The 23,156-nt window shown below is 52.1% G+C and overlaps 1 protein-coding gene across 1 annotated transcript; it reads left to right on the plus strand.

Moving 5' to 3' along the window:
- Positions 1-1,557: 1,557 nt before the first annotated feature.
- LOC140913261 (zona pellucida sperm-binding protein 1) lies at positions 1,558-13,739 on the plus strand. The gene is made up of 14 exons (XM_073349332.2): positions 1,558-1,589; positions 2,526-2,770; positions 4,524-4,645; positions 4,815-4,949; positions 5,097-5,577; positions 6,789-6,932; positions 7,752-7,936; positions 8,023-8,120; positions 10,921-11,048; positions 11,142-11,331; positions 11,420-11,570; positions 11,782-11,866; positions 12,902-13,027; positions 13,600-13,739. The coding sequence occupies exons 1-14, from the start codon at positions 1,558-1,560 to the stop codon at positions 13,737-13,739; spliced, it is 2,262 nt and encodes a 753-aa protein (XP_073205433.2).
- The last annotated feature ends 9,417 nt before the right edge of the window (positions 13,740-23,156 follow it).

The following is a 23,156-nucleotide window of genomic DNA, read 5'->3' on the forward strand; positions in this document are numbered from 1 at the left end:
TGCCCTGCCGCAAAGATAAAGCATCTTTGAGTGAGTTTTACATTCCTCCCCCGATGCCCCCCCGCCCCAGTGTTCACAACACAACAGGGAAGTAGGGAAGAAGCAGAGACGGAGTTACCAACTCTCATCATGTTATTGTGAGTGATGCAATACTTTGTGCTTTTCTTAAAGCTCCAGCTCCTGGAGTCAGGTGAACATACCAGAACATCAGCTTTCCTTTTAAAAAAAGGGTTTCAAGCCTCATCTTTTTGTTTTATGTTTGTATGGCGCCTGGCCCAATGGGGTCCTGCTCCATGACAGGAGCTCTTAAGCACTGCAGGAATACAAATACATAATAACTGTAGAGACAGAGAAGCTTCAAAGCATGACCTCCGCAGATTCAAAAGCCAGAAAAGCATTTTAAAATAGCCACAAATTTGTTATTTTTAAAATCTCATGATTTTTAAGGGAAGCTCAGGAGTTTGGGGGGACTCATGATTTTTGAGCGCTCAGGGTTGGCGATATTCTCAGCAGTGAGAAGGGCAGAAAGAGCGAGGGAGATGAGACGGGGAGCCCCAACCCCAAAGAGCCAAAAATCAAGAGATTGCTGCAAAAATCATGAGATTTTTCACACAAAAAATACACTTGAGCGATTTTTTTCATAGGTTCATGGATTTTCAGGCCAGAAGGGACCCTTAGATCAACCAATCTGACCTCCAGCAGAGCACAGACCAGAGAATGTCACCCTGTTACCTCTGCATGGAGCCCGATAACTTGTGTCTAAGTAAAGCGTCTTCCAGACAGGCCGCCTGTGGGCTGGTCTACACTAGAAAGTTAGGTTGACCCAGGTGTGTCCCTCAGGGCTGTGAAAAATTCACCCTCCTGAGAGACGTAGTTAATCCAACCTCTCTCCCAGGGTAGATGCCATGAGCTCACTGGAAGAACTCTGCCATCGTCCTACCTCTCGGAGCGGTGGATTTACGACAGCGTTGCTGCAGTATGTCTCAGCACTACAGGGCAGCACTGCAGCTGTGTAGACATAGCCTGATTGAGACTCCATCACTTCCAGTGGTCGTCTGTTCCAAGGGTTAGTCACCCTTCAAAATGTGTGCCTTACGTCTACCTTAGATTTGGCCATGGACGATGGGTGAACCACAGGCTTGGGGAGGCTAGCCCCTGGCCCGGCCCACCCTTCAGCCTGAGGCCCCACCCCAAAGCCCAGAATCCCTCCCTTCCACGGCTACCAGACCCCCCTTCCAATCCCGGGTTGCCCAAGCACCACCAGCCCCAAAGCGCCAGGGCACACACACCCACCCAGAGCACCAGACAGGCTGCCCCATCAGCCCCGCAGCACTGGGTGGGTGGGCTGCTCCCCAGCACCAGACCACTGGGTGGGCGTCGGGCAGCCCTCCTTTTCCCCCCAGCCCTGGAGAACTGGGTGGTGCGGCCCCAGCCACCCCAAGTCCTAGCCGCCCTAGCCCCAGCCCCAGCCCAGCAGGCTTCCCGGAAGAGGAGCAGGCTGCTTGCCTGGGCTGGGGCCAACTACCAGCAGCAGAAGGAGGGGGCCTTGGGCGGAGCATGGGCAGGGCCACGCGGGGCTCTTTGCGGAGGTACAGCCTCCCCAGGCTATTGTACGCATCGTCCATGGATTTGGCTGGCTCCAACTTCCAACCGCTGGATCTTGTTCTACCCTTCTCCACTCGATTAAAGAGCCCTTTAATAGCCAGTCTTTTCGCCCTATGAATGTACTTGGGCACTGTACTTGAGCTACTTCTTGATCTCCTTTTCGATAACCTAAACTGACTGAGCACTGAGAATCTCTTGCTAGCCGGCACTTCTTTCAGCCGGCAAATTGCATTTGTGACTCTTCTCTGTATCCACTCCAGTTCTTCAATAACCTAATCCCACAGAACAAGAAAGAAAAAGGCCTCATTCAATACCATGGCCACCTACACACTGACTCGACCTTGTGCCTGCCCGCCCGCTTCGAATCATAGAATATCAGGCTTGGAAGGGACCTCAAGAGGTCATCTAGTCCAACCCCCTGCTCAGAGCAGGACCAATCCCCAACTAAATCATCCGATCCCAGAAGGATACACTGACTAGACCCCTCGATTCCAGGCAACTTGGCCTTCTGATTTTTGGGGCACTTGGGGTGTGCTTGAGCCCTGTTTTTATGCTTTTCTCTGCAACTGTGCGGGCAAGAAACTTATTTTTCTTTTGAATGCACACTGAGGTTCTCAGCTAGTTCCTTGTTTCCAGGAGATGGAGCTTGAAATAAAACATCAGTTACCATGGGACTTGCAATAAAATCCTGAGAGCTGGCAACACTGAAAAGGTAGCGTAACAGGAGGCTTCAATGGGAGGGGGGTCTTAGGGCTGAAGGGTTCGATGGTTATGTTTCCCTTTCACCCTGAGCTTTGCACTTTTCATCCGGCCCCTCCCCACCACCAGGCAGCTCCCCAGGTGCTGCCTCTCTGCTCATCTGATTCACACCCCGCCCCCTCCCCACCACTCACTCACCCTACAAAGCCCCGCTCCCACAGCCTCTCCCCTTATGAGAAGTGGCTGCTAGACAGGGCTTCTTTCTTAGCATCTTCAGCCATGGGGCTGGCCTGTAGGTATTTTGTGGGCTTAGTGCTGCTCTGGTCCCTAAGGATAGCCCTTGGGCAGGGGGACTTCCACAGGATCAGTTTCTCTGTCTTGCAACATGAGTATGACTGTGGAGACTATGGGATGCAGCTGCTGGTCTTTCCCAGCCAGGGCCGCACCGTCCGCTTCAAAGTTGTGGGTAAGTAGCTGCCTGGCTGCTTCATGAGAAAGCTAAGAAGCCTCCTGCTCGTCTGCCCTCTTAGACATGCAGGCGGGTTTTATGGGTCTCTTGTGGAAACCTCTTACTTCTACAGTATGTAATGAGAGCTTTAGGAAGGGAACAAGAAGGTCCTACTCTAGTGCTTTTTGGTGGCCTGGCTGTTGCCCTCAAATCTTGAGTACCCTGGTCTCCTGAAGTGAGAGTCTGTGGCTTCTGTCCCCTGGAGAAAAGACTGGAGATTGCTACCTGGATTCAACGGTTAGGGCTAAGTCTTTCCTCACAACAGCCTGCTGACCGTGACCCACAAAATAGCAGAGGGTAAAAAGGGAACCCTGCTGGGGGGAGACTGTAAAAGGACATACCAAAATGTGGCTGGGTATCCCAAGCTCTGGTGTAACTCGGCCCTTTGAGCTCCAGACGCCTGGATCCTGCGCCCTCTGTGGGCGATCACCTCCCTGTTGTCATGCCCAAGCATGGGATGGGATGGCCTGGCCTGGCCTGGCTCGGCCACTCTCAGCCCTCCTTGTTAGGGGGTTTATTCCTTCACCCACTTACTTCCCTGGTCCTTCTCGCATGAACAGAGAGCAACAATACCCGAAGTCCAAAGATGCAAACAATTCAAAGTTTATTGGGGGGAACTTCCAGCAAGCATGATTGCAGTTTCCTTCCTTAGTGTCCTCCTTCCCAGCTCTGACACCACAGAGCCTTACACCTGTGTCCCTGTTCCCATTCCTGCCCATAGCCAAACATGATTCCAATTTCCTTACCCCCATTCCCTGTTCCCATTTCCCCCTTTAGCAAAACATGATTCCAATTTCCGCACCCCTGTTCCCATCCCCTCCCACCCATGCCCACTCACTTCCTTATTGACTACAGATTATATAGTCAAACTTGAGTTCTGCTTAGCTATACCTTAACCAATCATTTTCCTGAAATGTAACTAACCAATCCTAACACATTGGTACATGATTATGTGCCCAATTATATCCCACCACCTTAATGAGTTTACACCCAGCAAAATTAATTATACAGCAGACAGAAACCATCACAGAACCAGACAGAGATTATACAGACAGACAAACAATAGGAAAGTGGGAACTATAAATGACAAAACAATACAGAAGTGAGGATTTCACATCCCAGCTATTGATGAGTGAGTTCTTGCCAGACAGGATGCTATCAAACTAAGTTTCCTTTTACATTTTCTAGGCACTTCCCTTTCTCTGGAGGTGATAGGAATACAATCCTGTCCTGATAGTGCCTAACAGCCCAATAGCACCTTATTTCAATGTGACTAGTTTGGAATGTGAGGATGTGACCGTTTGCTTCCCAGCTTATGGCTGCCTCTGTTGCTTAGCCAAAGGCCTTAGCCTAAGAACAGGGCCTCAGACTGTCACAGTAAGAGAAGGCCCTTACACCAGCAGACAGTGATTTTGATTCTTTCTCTTATACCTCTAGAACTAGCCAAGTGATAAGAATACACCTAAATTCTGAGAGTATAGGCCTTTACAGACAGGCCTGAACATCTATATCCTAACACTCCTGGCTCTAGGTCAGACTTGGTAAATGACGGCCGTCCTGTATCTTTGGAGCTGCTTCCCACCATGCTAAACTCCACTAAACTGAAGGATGTGACAAACCACTGTCGCTGTTCCAAACATGGCTACTTGGCTAAGCTTCATCAAGGGCTTTAACTCTTCCTTACCCACGACCTGTATGACTCTCTCCACAGATGAGTTTGGGACACCCTTCGAAGTTACCAACTGCTCCATTTGTCTCCATTGGGTCACATCTGGCGAGCAAGGAGCGATGATCTTCTCAGCTGGCTACAATGGCTGTCATGTGCAGAAGAAGGTGAGGGGGGTTGGCACGCCTCACCCCAGTGTACCTGAGCAACAACAGAAGCTGGAGATGGGTCCATACCTGCAGTCACAGCAGCCTGTGCAGCTGGGGGGCGCTGCGCTTAGCGCCTACAGAGTCTGTTAGGCCACAATACTGACTGATTGGTGTCTCTTCATTGCAGGATGGGCGTAACCACCTGCAAGTCCGAGTGGAGGAACTGCTGAGCGCCAGGGCCGTCGCTGCCACCTATGATGTGAACATGACCTGCCCCAAGCCCACTGAACGTGACTTAACACCAGAGGAGACCATGCGCTACGTGCCCCAGCCGCAGCCGGGCCTGGTGCGCCCGGTGCCCCAGCCGCAGCCGGGCCTGGTGCGCCCGGTGCCCCAGCCGCAGCCGGGCCTGGTGCGCCCGGTGCCCCAGCCGCAGCCGGGCCTGGTGCGCCCGGTGCCCCAGCCGCAGCCGGGCCTGGTGCGCCCGGTGCCCCAGCCGCAGCCGGGCCTGGTGCGCCCGGTGCCCCAGCCGCAGCCGGGCCTGGTGCGCCCGGTGCCCCAGCCGCAGCCGGGCCTGGTGCGCCCGGTGCCCCAGCCGCAGCCGGGCCTGGTGCGCCCGGTGCCCCAGCCGCAGCCGGGCCTGGTGCGCCCGGTGCCCCAGCCGCAGCCGGGCCTGGTGCGCCCGGTGCCCCAGCCGCAGCCGGGCCTGGTGCGCCCGGTGCCCCAGCCGCAGCCGGGCCTGGTGCGCCCGGTGCCCCAGCCGCAGCCGGGCCTGGTGCGCCCGGTGCCCCAGCCGCAGCCGGGCCTGGTGCGCCCGGTGCCCCAGCCGCAGCCGGGCCTGGTGCGCCCGGTGCCCCAGCCGCAGCCGGGCCTGGTGCGCCCGGTGCCCCAGCCGCAGCCGGGCCTGGTGCGCCCGGTGCCCCAAATATATCCTCCACCAAGCAACATAGGTGTGTGGGGGTGTCTGTGACCTCTAACTGGTTTGAGTGCATGTGGGTCCCCTCTAATGGAAGGTTTCATGCTCCACTCCTGACTCCTGTGGTGGCCTTCAGAGGAGCTGAAACTAGTCTCTTGCTTGTGGCTGCCATGTTAGAGCTGGTGTTGACAGTGTTGTAAGCCATAATCAAAAATGAGATTCGTTTAGAAATCATGCTCTTCCCCCACCCGCCCCCTGTTTATTTGAAGGGGAAGGGGTGGCTATTTGCCTTCTGGTTTTTCAAAGTTTAGGGGGAAGGCACTTGCTTCCAAAGTCTGTGAGCTTCTTTGGCTCAAAATCCAGTCACACATGCACCAATGTGTCCTTGCGATTGGCTGCTCAGAGGGGCTTCCCCTGTTCCTCCAGTATCCCAGGGTTTGGGATCTGATGTTGTATCCCTTCGTATCTCACCCCCACATCTGTTTGCAATCTGTCTCCTTCACCCCCCATGTTTCTCTCACAGGCTCTTCACAGCTCTTAGTCCCTCCCTCTCCTAGAGTCCTGTCTAGGCCTCCCCCTAAACCAGAGTGGCATCCACTTTGCCTGTAGGTACAGCTTCAGTCTCATGAAAGAAATTCGCAGCCATGTTTATGAGGGACACTTTCCTCTGATCGGCTATGGGGAAATGGTGGCCAACCTGCTAGCTTCTGCCCCATCGTCCGTAAAGGGAGATGGTGACTTCAATAAAGGAAAAATTCATAGAGCAGGCGTCTGCTCACTATTTCATGAGATGGCTAGAGAAACCCACCTCAGAACTGCTAAGTGATAAATTACAGTTGACCACACTGCTGGCTGTGTTGAGGGGGCTGTAGGGTTTAGGTGGGGGCTCTCCTCTGACACAGCAGCAGATCAGGAGCCTGAATTTCCAAGTGACATGTTAAGCCTGCTATCAGAGAAGGGCAACATGCTACATCTGGAGGACAGGGGTGGGGATCTGAGCACAATGCTGTCTGAGGTGGTATGTGGTTTGGGGTTATGGTTGTGGGGGGCAGGGTGAGCTGGGATGGAGGACCACTGTGGGAGCTCTTGCAGCCCTTTGGGGAAGGGGAGGAGGGTTGGACTGGTGTTGAGGTCAGCCACTTGTCCAGAGGTCACTACAGATCTTAAAAAGTCTCTGGGGAAGGGTCTCTCGTGATCTCTTTAGAGGCTCTCTAGCTCTCCTTAATCCACACCCTGCTGTTCTAGGGGCGCATCTCACAGAGGAGCAGTGCCGTGTGGTGGCTGGGAAGATGCCCTGTGCGGATGCCCCAGGCCAAGCTGCTTGCTTCCAGGCTGGCTGTTGTTATGATGAGACTGACCTCACCACTCCCTGCTACTTTGGCAACACAGGTGGGAGACCTGCCCTCATGTCAGGTTATGGAGCCTTTTGTCATCTCTGTCCTGGGAAGCTTGGTGACACACCGTACGTCTCAGATGAGTTTGGTCACCACCTACTAGCATGGTGAACTAGACTTGGATGCAATGTCTTTAACTCTCACCCTAGGCTGCAGCTGGCATCAGTTGTGTGCAAAGGGATTCTTCCTACATCACGGTCTCTCCTCAGTTGCCCAATGCCTGGCAGATCTTGAGAGCCAACACCAAATGTGTGGTGGCAGAGGAAGACCCATCAGACGGTACAGGCTGGTGCTCCATCATCAGATCGATGGATAACTTTGCCGGCTTGTGTCTCGTTCCTGCACAACATGAGCTGCAATCATGCTGTCTCAGACAAACCCACTTACCCCCATGGGGCTTCATTTGATAGATTCCAAAGCCAGAAGGGACCATTGTGATCATTAGTCTGTCTGATTTCCTGTATAACACAAGCTATAGGATTTCCCTGAAATAATTCCTCCAGCAGATCTCTTGGCAGACATCCAGTCTTGCCTTGTCAGTGATGGAGAATCCACCATGACCCTGGACAAACCATTCCAAGAGTTAACTACCCTCGCTCTCAGATCTACACCTTATTTAAATACTTAGACTGTAATCAAGTCACCCCTTAACCTTCTCTCTGTCTAAAGAGACAGAATTTGGTCACTACAAGGCCTGTTTTCTAATATTTCTCATGGCTCTTCTCCAATCTATCATCCTGAGTGTGGCATGGAACTCTTGCCCAATTCCTCTACCAGGAACATCTATACTTAATCCTGCTCCTTTGTGTTGCAGTCACTGTTCAGTGCCTCCTGGATGGTCACTTTGTTCTGGTGGTCTCCAGGGACATGTCTGATCACCCCATCATCCTGGAGAGTGTCCGGCTAGCCTATGCCCAGGCAGGGTGTGACCCCATCAGGATGACTGAGGCTTTTGTGATCTTCCGCTTCCCCCTCATGCAGTGCGGCACCACAGTCCAGGTGAGGGGACACCCACGGGAAGCCAGGGTGAGTGCTCTGCTCAGGGGTTTGGGGGACTAACCTGCCCCATGTCTCCACTCTTCCAGGTGATCCATGACAAACTGATCTATGAGAACCAGCTGATCTCTGGCATCGACATCCGGACTGGGCCGGACGGCTCCATCACCCGGGACAGCACCTTCATGTAAGTTGGCCTGCTCTGTTGACTAGCAAGGAAGTGATGGTGAGCAGTCTTCTGGCCTCACGCTTCCACTGTGGAAGGGCTGGGACAGCACCTTCATGTAAGTTGGCCTGCTCTGTTGACTAGCAAGGAAGTGATGGTGAGCAGTCTTCAGCCCTTCCACAGTGGAAGCGTGAGGCCAGATCCTTTCCCCTGGCAAAGATCTGATCCATCAATTTTCCAGCAGCCTCTCCTACCACCAAAGGACTTAGGGGATGTTCTACAGGTATGGATTCCCTGCAGTCACAGACATCCCCTTTTCTGAGTGGGGGAATGCACCTGATCCCTAATGGGGCATGGGGCAAAATCTTGCTTTGTGAAGGGAAGGACACTCTGTGCAGCTGACTGTCCAAGAGTCAGGGTTTTACGTTGTCTGATCAAATGCCAACATTGGTCAGCCTCACCTCAGTCCCTGGAAAAATCCTGCAGCAGGTTGTCAAGGAATCCATTCTGAAGCACTCGGAGGAGAGGAAGGTGATCAGGACCAGCCAAAATGGATTCACCAAGGGCAAGTCGTGCCTGACCAACCTGATTGCTTTTTATGATGAGAACTGGCTCTGCGCATGTGGGGAAAGCGGTGGACATGATATACCTTGACTCTAACAAAGTTTGTTACAGTCTCCCACAGTGTTCTTGACAGCAAGTTAAAGAAGTAGGGGCTGGATGAATGAATTAAAGGTGGCTCGAAAGCTGGCTAGATCATCAAGGTCAACGGGTAGCAATCAACAGCTCTGTCTAGTTGGCAGCTGGTATCAAGCGGCATGCCCCAGGCGTCTGTCCTGGGGTTGGTTTTGTTCATTATCATTAATGATCTGGATGATGGGATGGCTTGCTGAGGGTGTAAGTTAATGGATAACACTAAGTTGGGGGGAGAGATCTAGAAAAATTGAAAATTGGGCTAAAAGAAATCTGAGCTTCAATAAGGACGAGTGCAGAGTCCTGCACTTAGGAGGGAAGAATCCCATTCACTGGTACAGGCTGGGGACCGACTGGCTAAGCAGCAGTTCTACAGACAAGGACCTGGGGATTACAGTGTACGAGCAGCTGGCTACGAATGAATAGTGGGCCCTTCTTGCCAAGAAAGCTACTGGTATATTGGGGTGCATTAGTAGGAGCATTGCCAGCAGATGGAGGGAAGTGATTCCCCTCTCACCAGCAGTGGTGAAGCCCATCCGGAGTACTGTGTCCAGTTTTGGGCCCTCACCAACAGAAAGGATGTGGAAAAATTTGGAGATTGCCCAGCAGAGGGCAACAAAAATGATTAGGGGGCTGGGGCACATAATTTATGAGGAGAGGCTGAGGGACCTGGGCTTATTTAGTCTGCAGAAGAGACAAGTGAGGGGGGATTTGATAGCAGCCTTCAACTACCTGAAGGGGTTCCAAGGAGGATGGAGCTTGGCTGTTCTCGGTGATGGCAGATGACCGAACAAGGAGCAATGGTCTCAAGCTGCAGTGGTGGAGGTCTAGGATGGCTATTGGGGACGGGACTATCCCTCTAGGAGGGTGGTGAAGCACTGGAATGGGTTACCTAGGGAAGTGGCAGAATCTCCATCCTTAGAGGTTCTGAATACCTGGCTTGACCAAGCCCTGGCTGGGATGATTTAGTTGGGGTTGGTCCCGCTTTGAGCAGCAGGTTGGACTAGCTGACCACCTGAGGGCTCTTCCAATCCTAATCTTATGATTGTAAATGCCACTTGCTGTGCGATCTCCAATGACAAGTAGGCACAGCCAGCCTGACCCGAGAAGGGCTCCATGGGGCCACCCTGAGGGACTAATAACTCCCTACAGGGTTGGTAGAAAGAAAGCTTGATGTAGGGACTGTTGCCCCCTTACTAACATTCAGTGAGGTGTACTGGTTGGCTAGCTCCCAGTACTAAAAGGGGAAGGATCTCTGGGAAATCAGGACCCTGAGAGTGACAGTCCCCAGGAACAATGGGGAGAGGCCAATGCTCCAGGTCAGCCTGACTGACAGGGTGGGCAGGCTAATCAGAGTCAGGAGGCCAGGGAGGTCCTGTCCTCCGTGTGAGCTGGATTTGCCTGGGTCACAGAGTCAGGTCATGTGTTTCCTTTAACCTTTCCCATGTTTCCTTCTTTCTAAAATAGTTGATTAGATAACTTCCATACAAGGTAAAGCAAATGCAATGCTCATGGTTCAGAAGTGCCCAGTGCAGAGAGTACACCGGAGTGGGGACACCCTAGCCCCAGTCCTAGGTGACCACAGCAGGGTTGGGGGTCGAGCCCCCTCTCCCCCCCCTCCCCCCAAGAATCCTGGGCCTAGCCTTGTTGGGGTTACGAGAACTCTGCCAGACAGGAGAGTGGAGGGGAGCCCTGAAGGGCAGGGAGGCCACTGGATAAAGGAAGTGGGAGCGAGGACTCGGATCCTTTCGCTAGCCCACTTCACCGGGGTAGTGCAGAAGCCAGGAAAGTTCCCCACAAGAGCAGGACTATTCCCCTGCTTACATTGAGAATGCTGCCAAAAGAGATGTGAGGACAAGTAAGCAGGTGCTTCTAGCCTGTCTGAGAAGGCCCCCATGTGGCCGTGCTCAGACACTCCTGCTGAGTCCCTGAGTTGGAGGGAAGAACATCTGAGTTGCTAAAAGGGTTGATCCACTAGCATCCTTGGATGTCTCCCATCCAAGTACTGATAGGGCCTGATCCTGCTTGTCTCGAGCACTAATAAGGTCACTGCCAGACACCACGTGGCCTCAAGCTGAAGTCACAGAGCATCAGCCCCTGTCTCCTCCCTCTGCTCTCTCCTGTGCAGCCTCCATGCTCGCTGCATCTACAATGCCAGTGACTTTCTGCCAGTCCAGGTCGAGGTCTTCTTGCCCCCCACACCTGCTCCAGTCACCCAGGCAGGACCCCTCCGGCTTGAGCTGCGCATCGCCACAGGTAGGTGACCCCTCACTCCAGCACGGAGATCCCATCCCCCTGAAGGACCACAGGTGTCTCAGCTCTGCTCTCCTCCTACCCTCTCCCCCACAGACCCGAGCTACAGATCCTATCTCTCAGAGAGAGACTACCCTGTGGTGAAGGTGCTCAGGGACCCTGTCTACATGGAGGTTCGCATCCTGCACAGAACAGACCCGTCCCTGGTTCTGGTTCTGCACCAGTGCTGGGCCACCCCAAGCGCTAACCCCCTGCAGCAGCCGCAGTGGCCCATCCTGGTGGACGGGTGAGTGGCTGGGATGGAGGGGGAGCATGGCTTGGGGAGGAGGAAGGCGGTTTCCTTGGTCCACCCTTCTCTCATGTCTTGCTCCCAGGTGCCCGTTCCTGGGAGACAACTACAGAACCCAGCTTGTGCCCGTGGGCCCTGCCTCATCTGAGCTGCCCTTCCCGACTCACCACCAGCGCTTCGTCCTCTCCACTTTTGCCTTTGTGGACTCCGCCTCCCAGGTGGCACTTGAGGGAGAGGTGAGAAGGGGCCCACATATAAAGCGGGTGAGGAGGGGGAAGTCGGAGTGCAGGGGCAGGAGCTCCTATTTTAGTCAGGTCCTGACCTCCTCAGTCTCTGCTGAGGCGCTGCACATGCAGAACCAAACCGATAGCTGTGGATCTACTTCCTGCCTCCTACCAGCACTGGCCAGTCACTCACTAACTCCATTCTCACTTGTGTGGATTTTAGGTGTACATTTACTGTAGCGCCTCAGCTTGCTACCCCTCCCGGCTGGAGCCCTGCAGGACCCTGTGCCCATCAGGAGCTGCTACAAGTAAGTCGGAGTGGTCTGAAATCCATGTGGGTTTCTACAAGCTCCCATCCCAAATACCAGAGGACTCATAGTGAACAGAGATCTGCCTGTCCTGCTATATCAGAGGTGGGCAAACTACCACCCACAGGACCATCCTGCCCAGCCCCTGAGTTCCCGGCCGGGGAGGCAAGCCCCCAGCCCCTCCTGTGCTGTCCCTCTCCCTCGCAGCCTCAGCACGCCTCCAGCACTCTGCTCCGGTAGGAGCTGTGAGCTCCCACTGCTCTGAGCAGCATCATAAGGGGGTTGGGATTGGAGAAGGGGCAGAGGGTGTCAGGGGGCAGTCGGGACAGGGGCTGGTTGGATTGGGCAGAGGTTCGGGGGGGCAGTCAGGGGGCATTGGATAGTCATTGGAGTCCAGCAGGGGCTGTCAGGGAGCGGGGGGTTGGATAGGGGTGTGGTCCCATTGGGCAGTTAGGGGCAGGGGTCCTGGGAGGGGGCAGTCAGGAGACAAGGAGTTGGGGGGCAGAGGGGGTTTCTGAGGTGGGCAGTCGGGGGGCAGGAATTGGGAGGGAGCCAGGCTCTTTGGGGAGGCACAGCCTTCCCTACCTGGCCCTCCATATAGTTTTACAGTGCTAATGTGGCCCTCAGGCCAAAAAGTTTGCCCAGCCCTGTGCTATACACTGACTGCAAGGCGTTCAGCCCAGCTCGTTATGTACCTCTACCATGTCCTGTAGCGCTAGCTAGGGTATGATGGGCTAACACGAAGAGGTAAATGGCCTAATCTCCTACAACTGCCCTATGTAGGAGACAATACTAGAAATTGCCTCTGGAGAGTGGAGTGTCTGCTGCTCCTGATGAAATGGCCTTTCTTCCCAACTTCTCCCACACTTCAAATAAGCAATTCAGGAAGATCTAATACCTGGTACCACAACCTGTCAGGAGGCCTGTAAGGACTCATGGTTGAGTCCATGGTGACGCTGCATTTCATCACGATGGGCCCTCTGGTTGTGAGTGCGCTGGACAGACAGCTCCCTAACTCTCCATTCCATCTGCCAGGAGGCCGCCGGTTCCTGGATATCAACAATGGGACAGGAGAGCCCCAGGACCTGGTGAGTTCTCCTGGCCCTGTGATCTTCCAGGAGAGCCCTGAGCCGTGGAGAGAGCACGTCTATGAGAACAAGGGTGAGGTTTCTGTTAAACCCTAGTAGGACAACTGGCATCTTGCACAGTAACCTGGAATACAGCAAGTCAATGCTGTCTAGGGGGTTCTAATATAAATGTTCATGGGGGGAGGGGGGCTACATGCAGAAGTCACTCCTTGATGATCCATATGTAAGCTAATGCTGGCTGACACCATACCTGTGAGTGCTTCCTATGAGTGGGCCAATGTTGGGTTATATCCTTATCCTATGGACATTCATAGGATGTCTCAAAAACCAGCAAACTTGGGGGAAGCGGGGGGGACACTATGGCACCTCAATGGTGACTTGTATGCCCTGAGCCTCTGTGGCACTCAATGCACTGGGGCTAGCATTGCCTCTGCCCTCTATTGGATGGCTATCAATGGGATGGTGGTGCTGGCTCACAGTCTAAAAAGTGAGTTGACAATTCAAGTATCTTTCTGATGAAGGCTGGCCTAAGTGGTAGGGGGAGCACCACTGGGGCAGGGAAGTCTAGGTGTCATCTCCACACTTTAGACCCTACAGAAATCTGGATTGTCTTAACCTCTCCTCCTCCTCCTCCTCCTCCTTCAGACCCTGTCTCCAGACTAGACCTGACCCTGGTGCTTCTGGCCATGCTTTCATTGGTGGCTGTGGCTTCTCTCGTTACTGTGACACTACTCCATGGGAGAAGCAGCTGGATGACAAGGTCCCAAATCTTCCATGGCAGATGACTGTAAAATAAGGGAGAGGAGCAGAAATAAAATCTCTGGAGTGCACTAATGTCTTGTGGTAGCGTGTGTCCCTCTGGGGGAGGGAACAGCAGTTGTTGAGGCCAGGGGTCTGCTACTAGCCTTGTAGCTCTTCCCCATTCAGCAGCAGAACAGACCTCTCTGCAGGGATAGACACCAGAATAGGATGTGGCATAGAGGACAGGAAGAAGACTGCAAGCTAGCACTAGACAAGGTAAATCAAATGGCTTTCTCTCACTCCTGGGGTCCTATCTGGGGGGAGAGGAAGCCACTCAGCCGAACTAGGGACTTTTTGATTAACTTTACTGTGAATAGCTGGATTCTAACTCCCCTGGGCACGCAATAAGAACTACTGGCGCTTGCCAGTCTCACATGAAGTCCATGTGAGCCAGCTGGGGGACACGCCTAAGTCTGGTAACTAGAAACCCTTGTGTCTTCTGTGGGGGCTGTGGCAGGAGGTGGAGAAGATTTCCCCATTGTGTTAGTGACTGGGAAACCTGATGCTTCAAGACCTTAAGCATCCTGCCTGAGAGCTGGGATCTGCCCCATAACTGGTATCTCCTGCTTCTTGACCCTTAAGCTATATCTCTGGGGCACTCCAAAGCATGGCTGTAGTGCGCACACACAGACCCAAGTGAGCTAGCTTTCATCAAGCTAGTTGAAATAACGGTAGTGGAAGCATGGCCTATACAAGACTAGCTGGGACTCTGGGTCGTACTCCAGTGGGTAGCCTGTGCTGCTGTTGCTCTACTGCTTGATCTGGCTAGGCCAAAGCTACCTCGGCTACATCTACGCACTCACCTCTGTCTACACGGCAATCTACCCTTCTCCATTTGCATTAGTTTCCTTCCATCTCGCCTGGGGAAACTACAGCCCTCCAGCTCCTCTCCAAATCCCCTTCCAACAGCTAAAATCCTCTCCCACTGCTCCTACCACATCAACACCCTCCACCTACTGTAGAACCCACAGGGACTGTCACGCTAACGTGGTGTAACTGTTCTAACCCCTCTACTACCATCTTCTAGGGTAGCCTACTGTGGGACCGGATCCTGCAAACACTTAATGTGCAGGTGGTAATGACTTCACGCATGCATGGAGTTAAGCACGTGCTGAGGGCTGGCCAAGCAACACAAACTGTTCATTAAATGTCAATGTTCATCCTGCAGTAGGCAAAACCAATGCCTCAAAACTCTTCATGGAAAAAGCAGAAAGGCATGTGTATCCAAGAAATGCATGGGCACTCGCCTGAGATCTAGGAGACATTGGTTTGAGTCCCTGCTCTGCCTGACTGGGTGCACATGTGTACTCCTGCATCCCAAAATGGAGTGTTGCAAGGTCAGAGTCTTGGACTGTAAGAAGATGGCAGCAGGGATCATGCTTTTTGTTACTCTCTGCAAAAAGCATTGTGTGATGGCTTGGCACAATAATGAATGGAAGCCTGGTGGTTTATAGGCACGAGACAATGAATTTGCCATTTGCTAAGATTTCAATGTAGCATAAAGATCGTGCTGTAGTTGTAAAGGCCGTTGCTTCTGTGCTTAAATCATGTACTTGGAGACTAACCATGAGAATTATTGCTGAAAGCTGGGCACTTATCTCCTAGAAGCAACAGAGAAGGAGAGAGACTTGGGTGTATTACTTGATCACAGGATCGCTCTGAGATTTCACTCTGATGCAGCTGGCAACAAGGCTAACCCAGTCATGGGATACTCGGGTGAGGTATTTCCAGTAGAGAGCGGGAAGTGCTAGTACCATTATACAAGGCACTGGTGAGACCTCATCTGGAATACTGTGTGCAATTCTGGTCTCCCATGTGTAAGATGAATTCAAACTGGACCAGATATGGAGAAGGGCTACTAGTATATCCAGAGAAATGGATAACCTCACTTAGGAGAGGAGACTGAAATACTTTCATTTAGCCTAACCAAAAGAAGGCTGAGGAGAGATAGATGACTGCTCTCTCTAAATGCATCAGAGGGATTACTATCAGAGAGGAATTAACATAAGCACCAACGTGGACACAAGAACAAATGGATATAAACTGGCCATAAGCAAGTCTAGGCTTTAGATTAGACAAAAGTTTCTCTATCAGAGGAGTGAGATTCTGGAGCAACCTTTGAAAGGGAGTGGGGGGGCGGTAAAAAGCGTAACTGGCGTCAAGACTGAGCTTGATAAGTTTATGGAGGGGAGGGTAGGATGAGACTGCCTACAATGGCACACGAGCGCTCTGTGACTGCGAGCTGCAAAGATCTCCAAGGGCTGGTTTAAAGGACACCAGATGGGGAGGGCTCTGAGTTACTATAGAGAATTCTTTCCCCAAGGTATCTAGCTGGTGGGTCTTGCTCACATGTTCAGGGTCTCACTGATCACCATTTTGGGGATTGGGAAGTAATTTCCCCCATGTCAGAGACCCTGTCGGTGGGGGTTTGCCGTCCTCTCCAGCACCGGTCACGGGTCACTTGCAGGTTTAAACTAATGTAAATGTGGGGATTCTGTTTAGTTTTGTCTTTATATCATTATTTGAGGACATCGCTAACTCAGACAGAGGTCATGGGTCTATTGCAGGAGTGGGTGGGTGAGGTTCTGTAGCCTGTAATGTGCAGGGGCTCAGACTACTCAGGAGCTCAGGTCCCTTCTGGCCTTAAAGTCTGTGACAGAAGAGAGGGGGTTCCCTGAAAGCTCAATAGTGGCAGCGGACAGCCAACTATAAGCAGTAACGCAACACTGGAGATACAAGTTGCATGCAGCTGGATGGGTGCCTGTGACTTTCCTTCTACCAGCTAAATGATGTGACAATGCAGTCAGCATAGACAATCCTGCACATGAAAGACTTGGTATCATCTTGGCACAGAAGTAAGACATATAATTGCCTTAGGGTACCAGAAACAATCCAAAGGGAGTGGTGCAAGCTACAATGTTTGAATGAGGATTGCCAGCACTGATCTGTGCCAGGATAGAACAATAGCAATAAGCTGTTTCCTCCAACAACTCAATGGTGTATTTAAATGATGCAAAACTGGGGGTCAATACTGGCTGATGGGCAGTTATGGGGGTGGGGGGGCAGCAGTGTGCTTTCCAGGACTACAGTGATGGAAGGGGAAGGCTTAGCTAACCAAACTACCCTGGAGCCAATACAATAGGATGGCAGCAGAAGAACAAGTTTCAGACACAAGGGTGTAAGTTCTGTATTTCTGCTACTGCTCCCTATAAAAATCTTTAAACGGAAAAACCTGGCCATCCCTAATTCTAAAGGCAGGGTGAAGAAGAAGGGAGGCCTCAGTAGTCTACTGAAAGGCCAGTTCTGAAGATGTGTAAAATGTCATTGCGTGGGGTTTCTTCCAGACACTGAAGGTGAGGGATGATTTTCCTGTGACAGAAAAGGTCTGCTTCAAAGTCCATGGGAATCCTTCCATTGACTTCTGGGGCAGAGACACCAGACAGGAGAGAGTTGGAGGAGAGGATGAAACTTCTCCACTTAGGGGAAAAGTGCTGAGTATGATAGAAAAATGGCCAAATGTTTCTCCTGCTGAAGTAGGGAGACTTGGGCCTGGTCTACAGTACGCAGTTATTTCAGAATTAGGCGAGTTACCTCGAAATAAAACTGGTTCCATCCACACGACCAAACCAGTTTTTTCAATTTAAAGGGCTCTTTACTCCGATTTCTGTACTCCACCTTGGCAAGTGGAGTAACACTAAAACTGAGATCGCAGTTCCGGGTTAGAGGTACTGTGGACGCAATTTGACAATATTAGCCTCCAGGAGCTATCCCAGAATGCTCCCTTGTGACCGCTCCGGACAACTCTCTGAACTCCAATGCACGAGCCAGGTAGACAGTAAAAGCCCCTGGAACTTTTGAATTTCCTGTTTGGTCACCATCAGCACAGTCCACCAGCACAGGAGACCGTGCAGAGTCCACCATCTCAAGAGACCACGCAGTCCAGGATTCGCAGACAAGCTCCAGCTTGGTCTGAACGGGAGGTACTGGATCTCATTGCATGTTGGGGAGACGAATCTCTTCTGGCACAACTATGTTCCAAAAAAAGGAACGCAAATACGTACATTAAACTCTCCACTGCCATGACGGAAAGAGGCTACTCCAGGGAAACAGAACAGTGTCGTACAAAAAAAATCAAGGAGCTGCAAGCTGAATTCTGTTGCCCGGCCGCATGTGATGGCTTACTCACACCAAAGTGGCAAGCACTTCAGTCTGAGAGGCAAAATGAGACCTTGTACAGAAAGAACACGTGCTGTGTATTATGAATTGCCTGTTTCACTGAGAAACAGCGTCCCCTTTGTTCTCTAAACTGTATCTTTTAAAATACTACCCTCCCTTTTTCTTCTCCTGCAGCAGGCGCAAATGTTTCAATGCAGCCCCTATCTACTCCGTCCCAGATTAGAAGGTGGAAAAATGAACTCGGGACAACGATTGCTGAGCTCTTGCAGTCCTCCCGCATTGATAGGGCCCAGTTGAGTGTATGGAGGCAAACAATTGCAGAGTCGTGTAAAGCGTTACATGAATATGAAGAGAGGAAGGACGTGGGCGATGAGAGCAGGCAGGATGCTATGGTCAAGCTCATGGGGGAGCAAACTGATATGCTCCGCTGTATGGTGGATCTAATGCGGGAAAGGCAGCAAGACCATAGACTGCCACTGCAGCCCCTGGATAACCGCCCTCCCTCCTCCCCAAGTTCGATAGCCTCCTCACCCAGATGCCCAAGAACATGGAGGGGGGGAGGCTGCGGGGACCAACACAGTCAACCCCAGAGGATTGCACAAGCAGCAGAAAGCTGGCATATCCTAAATTTTGATTTGGTTTCTGGACTAGTCCTTCCCTCCTCCTCGTCCACCCCCCTAACCCAATACCCCCCTCTAGCTTCTGATTTCTCTCAATGTTTTGTGCAACAACTAATACAGAACGGTTTTTAAACAATTGTGACTTTATTTCCTTTCATATATATATATGGGGGGGGCAGGTAACTTTAAGAGAAACAACAACTCCTCTCACAGCGTACCCTGGCCAGTCATGAAACTGGCTTTCAAAGCTTCTCTGATCTGCAGCGCGCCCTGCTGCGCTCTTCTAATCGCCCTGTTGTCTGGCTGTGTGAAACTTGTCGCCAGGCAAGTTGCCTCAACCTCCCACCCCGCCATAAATGTCTCCCCCTTACTCTCACAGATATTGTGGAGCACACAACAAGCAGCAATTACAATTGGAATATTGGTTGTGCTGAGATCTAACCGAGTCAGTAAACTACACCAGCGTGCTTTCAAACGTCCAAATGCACATTCTGCCACCTTTCTGCACTTGCTCAGCCTAGAGTTGAACTGCTCCTTACTACTGTCCAGGGTGCCTATGTACGGCTTCATGAGCCATGGCATTTAGGGGTAGTCTGGGTCCCCCAAGATAACTATAGGCATTTCAACATCCCCAACAGTAATTTTCGGTCTGGGAAGTAAGTTCCTTCCTGCAGCTGTTCAAACAGACCAGAGTTCCTGAAGATGCGAGTGTCATGCACCTTTCCAGGTCATCCCACATTGATGTCAGTGAAACGTTCCTTGTGATCCACCAGTGCTTGCAGCACCATGGAAAAGTACCCCTTGCGGTTTATGTACTGGCTGCCCTGATGTTCCAGGGCGAAGATGGGGATATGTGTTCCGTCTATTGCCCGCCGCACTTAGGGAATCCCAGCGCATTAAAGCCATCCACAATGGTCTGCACGTTTCCCCAAGTCACTCGCCTTGATAGCAGCTGGTCATTGATTGCATTGGCTACTTGCAGCACAGCAGCCCCCACAGTAGATTTCCCCACTCCAAACTGATTCCCGACTGACCGGTACCTGTCGGGCATTGCAAGCTTCCACAGGGCTATGGCCACTTGCTTCTCAACTGTGAGGGCTGCTCTCATTTTGGTGTCTTTCCGCTTCAGGGCAGGGGACAGCAAGTCACAAAGTTCCATGAAAGTGGCCTTACGCATATGAAAGTTTCGCAGCCACTGGGAATCATCCCATACCTGCAACACTATGCGGTCCCACCAGTCTGTGCTTGTTTCCTGGGCCCAGAATCGGCGTTCCACCGCATGAACCTGCCCCATTAGCACCATGATCTCCCAATCGCCACATGCCGTGCCATCTGTGTCCGTGTCCTCATCAGTATAGTAATCGTGCTGTCATCACTTCCTTGCCCAGTCTTGCAGGTACTGCACATACTGCTGGATAATGCATGAGGTATTTACAATGGTCAAAATGCAGCAGAGATCTGATCGGGCTCCATGGCTATGGTGCTCGCATGGGTAATCCTGGAAAAGGGGTGCGAAACGCAGGAGAGCAGAGTGGCAGCGGAAGCTGTGCTGTTTGGGTCACGGTAGCCGAACAAAGACTGACAATGGTTGTCTTCTGTGGCTTTCACAGAGGTGGGAGCCCAGGACAGACAACATGGAGAAGCTTGCAAGCGTGGCAATAGCGGGAGAGCAGAGTTGGCGGCAGAAGCTGTGTTGCTCGATTCACAATGGCCGAGCAGAGTTGAGTTGGAGAGGTGGATTCATCGTAGCAGGAGAGCAGCGGTGCACCGTCTGCTGAAAGCAGTATGGCGTCTGCATGCCAAAAAGGGGCGAAACGATTGTCTGCTGTAGCTTTCTGGTGACACACACCCAGAAACACCCGCCAGAATGTTTTTACCCCATCATGCTTAACTGGGAGCTTAACAGAGAATTCCAATGGGCGGCAGGGACTGTGGGAACTGTGGGATAGCTACCCACAGTGCACCGCTCTGACATTTGATGCCAGCCTTGGTACTGTGGACGCAATCTGCCAAATTCACCCGCTTTAGTAGGGACACAGAAGACCGAATGTATAAAACAGCTTCCGAAAATTCAAATAGAATAATTTTGAAATAATTTTGTACTGTAAACGTACTGAGGGGTAGCAGTGCCATGAGAAAAAGACAGATGGAGCCTAGGAAAACCACCAGGCAAGAGAAGCTCAAGAGGCCTAAGCCTATTGAGGTGTCCTTGCAGCGCATCCTCAGGTTTCACACAGCTCAGGCTGAGGCCTGCCTCGGTCTGTGGAGCTCCATACTTGGCCAGGTTAGGTTTCTTCAAGGCCTGGTATGAGGCCTCCCTAATTTATGACTAGTTTCACCCCTAACTTGCACTCTGCACCGGCCACTAGGGCTAACCCCCTTAATCTTATTTTAAAAGAGCTGTAAAATCATTAACAATCATGGGCCTCAGTTCCACACCTCATCAGAACAATGGCACCTCCATCAGCCCCTGGCACCACGCCAGAGCCCTGTTCCAACACTGACTCAGACAGAACGCAGTGACTCCTAGTGAATTAACACCACTGTTTTCTGGACCTCCAGGGTTTTGCCCACAGATCCCCCTACTCAGCACTGAGGAGGCCTGATCCTTCCAAAGGTATGACATGTAATGTTAGGTCTCAGCAGCTGTCCCTTATGGGGTTGGTGATGGGATAAAGTACCAGGGTGACTAGGGGCCAGGACTACACCTGTACGGAGATGACGATATCACCCGCATGAGGGGAGCTTGGGGATCTGTTGCTCTCTAGGGGCTGGTTCACATGGATGTTAATGAGTGTGCTACAGCCACTCCCTAGAGATGGTTAGTCCTTTTCGTTCAGAATCGCCTGGTTTTTGCTCTGAAGATCATGGAGTTTAAATCTCAGTGTGGGCCCAAGCAGGAGCAGTTAAAATTGCAAGCCAGAGATTGACATACAGGGCAAGGGGGTGCAGAGCAGTGGGACAGAAGACCAGACTAGCAGCATGTGTGTAGGTCAGAGTTAAGAGTACAAGCAGAGCTGTGGGGGAGGCGTGTTTGGCAGCTGTTAGCATCAGGCTCAGGGGCCCGTTCTCCATTCCCCAGTCACGGGAGCAGTTTCTCTACACACCTTGCTTGCCCTGCCGCAAAGATAAAGCATCTTTGAGTGAGTTTTACATTCCTCCCCCGATGCCCCCCCGCCCCAGTGTTCACAACACAACAGGGAAGTAGGGAAGAAGCAGAGACGGAGTTACCAACTCTCATCATGTTATTGTGAGTGATGCAATACTTTGTGCTTTTCTTAAAGCTCCAGCTCCTGGAGTCAGGTGAACATACCAGAACATCAGCTTTCCTTTTAAAAAAAGGGTTTCAAGCCTCATCTTTTTGTTTTATGTTTGTATGGCGCCTGGCCCAATGGGGTCCTGCTCCATGACAGGAGCTCTTAAGCACTGCAGGAATACAAATACATAATAACTGTAGAGACAGAGAAGCTTCAAAGCATGACCTCCGCAGATTCAAAAGCCAGAAAAGCATTTTAAAATAGCCACAAATTTGTTATTTTTAAAATCTCATGATTTTTAAGGGAAGCTCAGGAGTTTGGGGGGACTCATGATTTTTGAGCGCTCAGGGTTGGCGATATTCTCAGCAGTGAGAAGGGCAGAAAGAGCGAGGGAGATGAGACGGGGAGCCCCAACCCCAAAGAGCCAAAAATCAAGAGATTGCTGCAAAAATCATGAGATTTTTCACACAAAAAATACACTTGAGCGATTTTTTTCATAGGTTCATGGATTTTCAGGCCAGAAGGGACCCTTAGATCAACCAATCTGACCTCCAGCAGAGCACAGACCAGAGAATGTCACCCTGTTACCTCTGCATGGAGCCCGATAACTTGTGTCTAAGTAAAGCGTCTTCCAGACAGGCCGCCTGTGGGCTGGTCTACACTAGAAAGTTAGGTTGACCCAGGTGTGTCCCTCAGGGCTGTGAAAAATTCACCCTCCTGAGAGACGTAGTTAATCCAACCTCTCTCCCAGGGTAGATGCCATGAGCTCACTGGAAGAACTCTGCCATCGTCCTACCTCTCGGAGCGGTGGATTTACGACAGCGTTGCTGCAGTATGTCTCAGCACTACAGGGCAGCACTGCAGCTGTGTAGACATAGCCTGATTGAGACTCCATCACTTCCAGTGGTCGTCTGTTCCAAGGGTTAGTCACCCTTCAAAATGTGTGCCTTACGTCTACCTTAGATTTGGCCATGGACGATGGGTGAACCACAGGCTTGGGGAGGCTAGCCCCTGGCCCGGCCCACCCTTCAGCCTGAGGCCCCACCCCAAAGCCCAGAATCCCTCCCTTCCACGGCTACCAGACCCCCCTTCCAATCCCGGGTTGCCCAAGCACCACCAGCCCCAAAGCGCCAGGGCACACACACCCACCCAGAGCACCAGACAGGCTGCCCCATCAGCCCCGCAGCACTGGGTGGGTGGGCTGCTCCCCAGCACCAGACCACTGGGTGGGCGTCGGGCAGCCCTCCTTTTCCCCCCAGCCCTGGAGAACTGGGTGGTGCGGCCCCAGCCACCCCAAGTCCTAGCCGCCCTAGCCCCAGCCCCAGCCCAGCAGGCTTCCCGGAAGAGG

Source organism: Lepidochelys kempii, chromosome 6 (genome assembly GCF_965140285.1).
Source record: "Lepidochelys kempii isolate rLepKem1 chromosome 6, rLepKem1.hap1, whole genome shotgun sequence".
Taxonomy (NCBI): Eukaryota; Metazoa; Chordata; order Testudines; family Cheloniidae; genus Lepidochelys; species Lepidochelys kempii.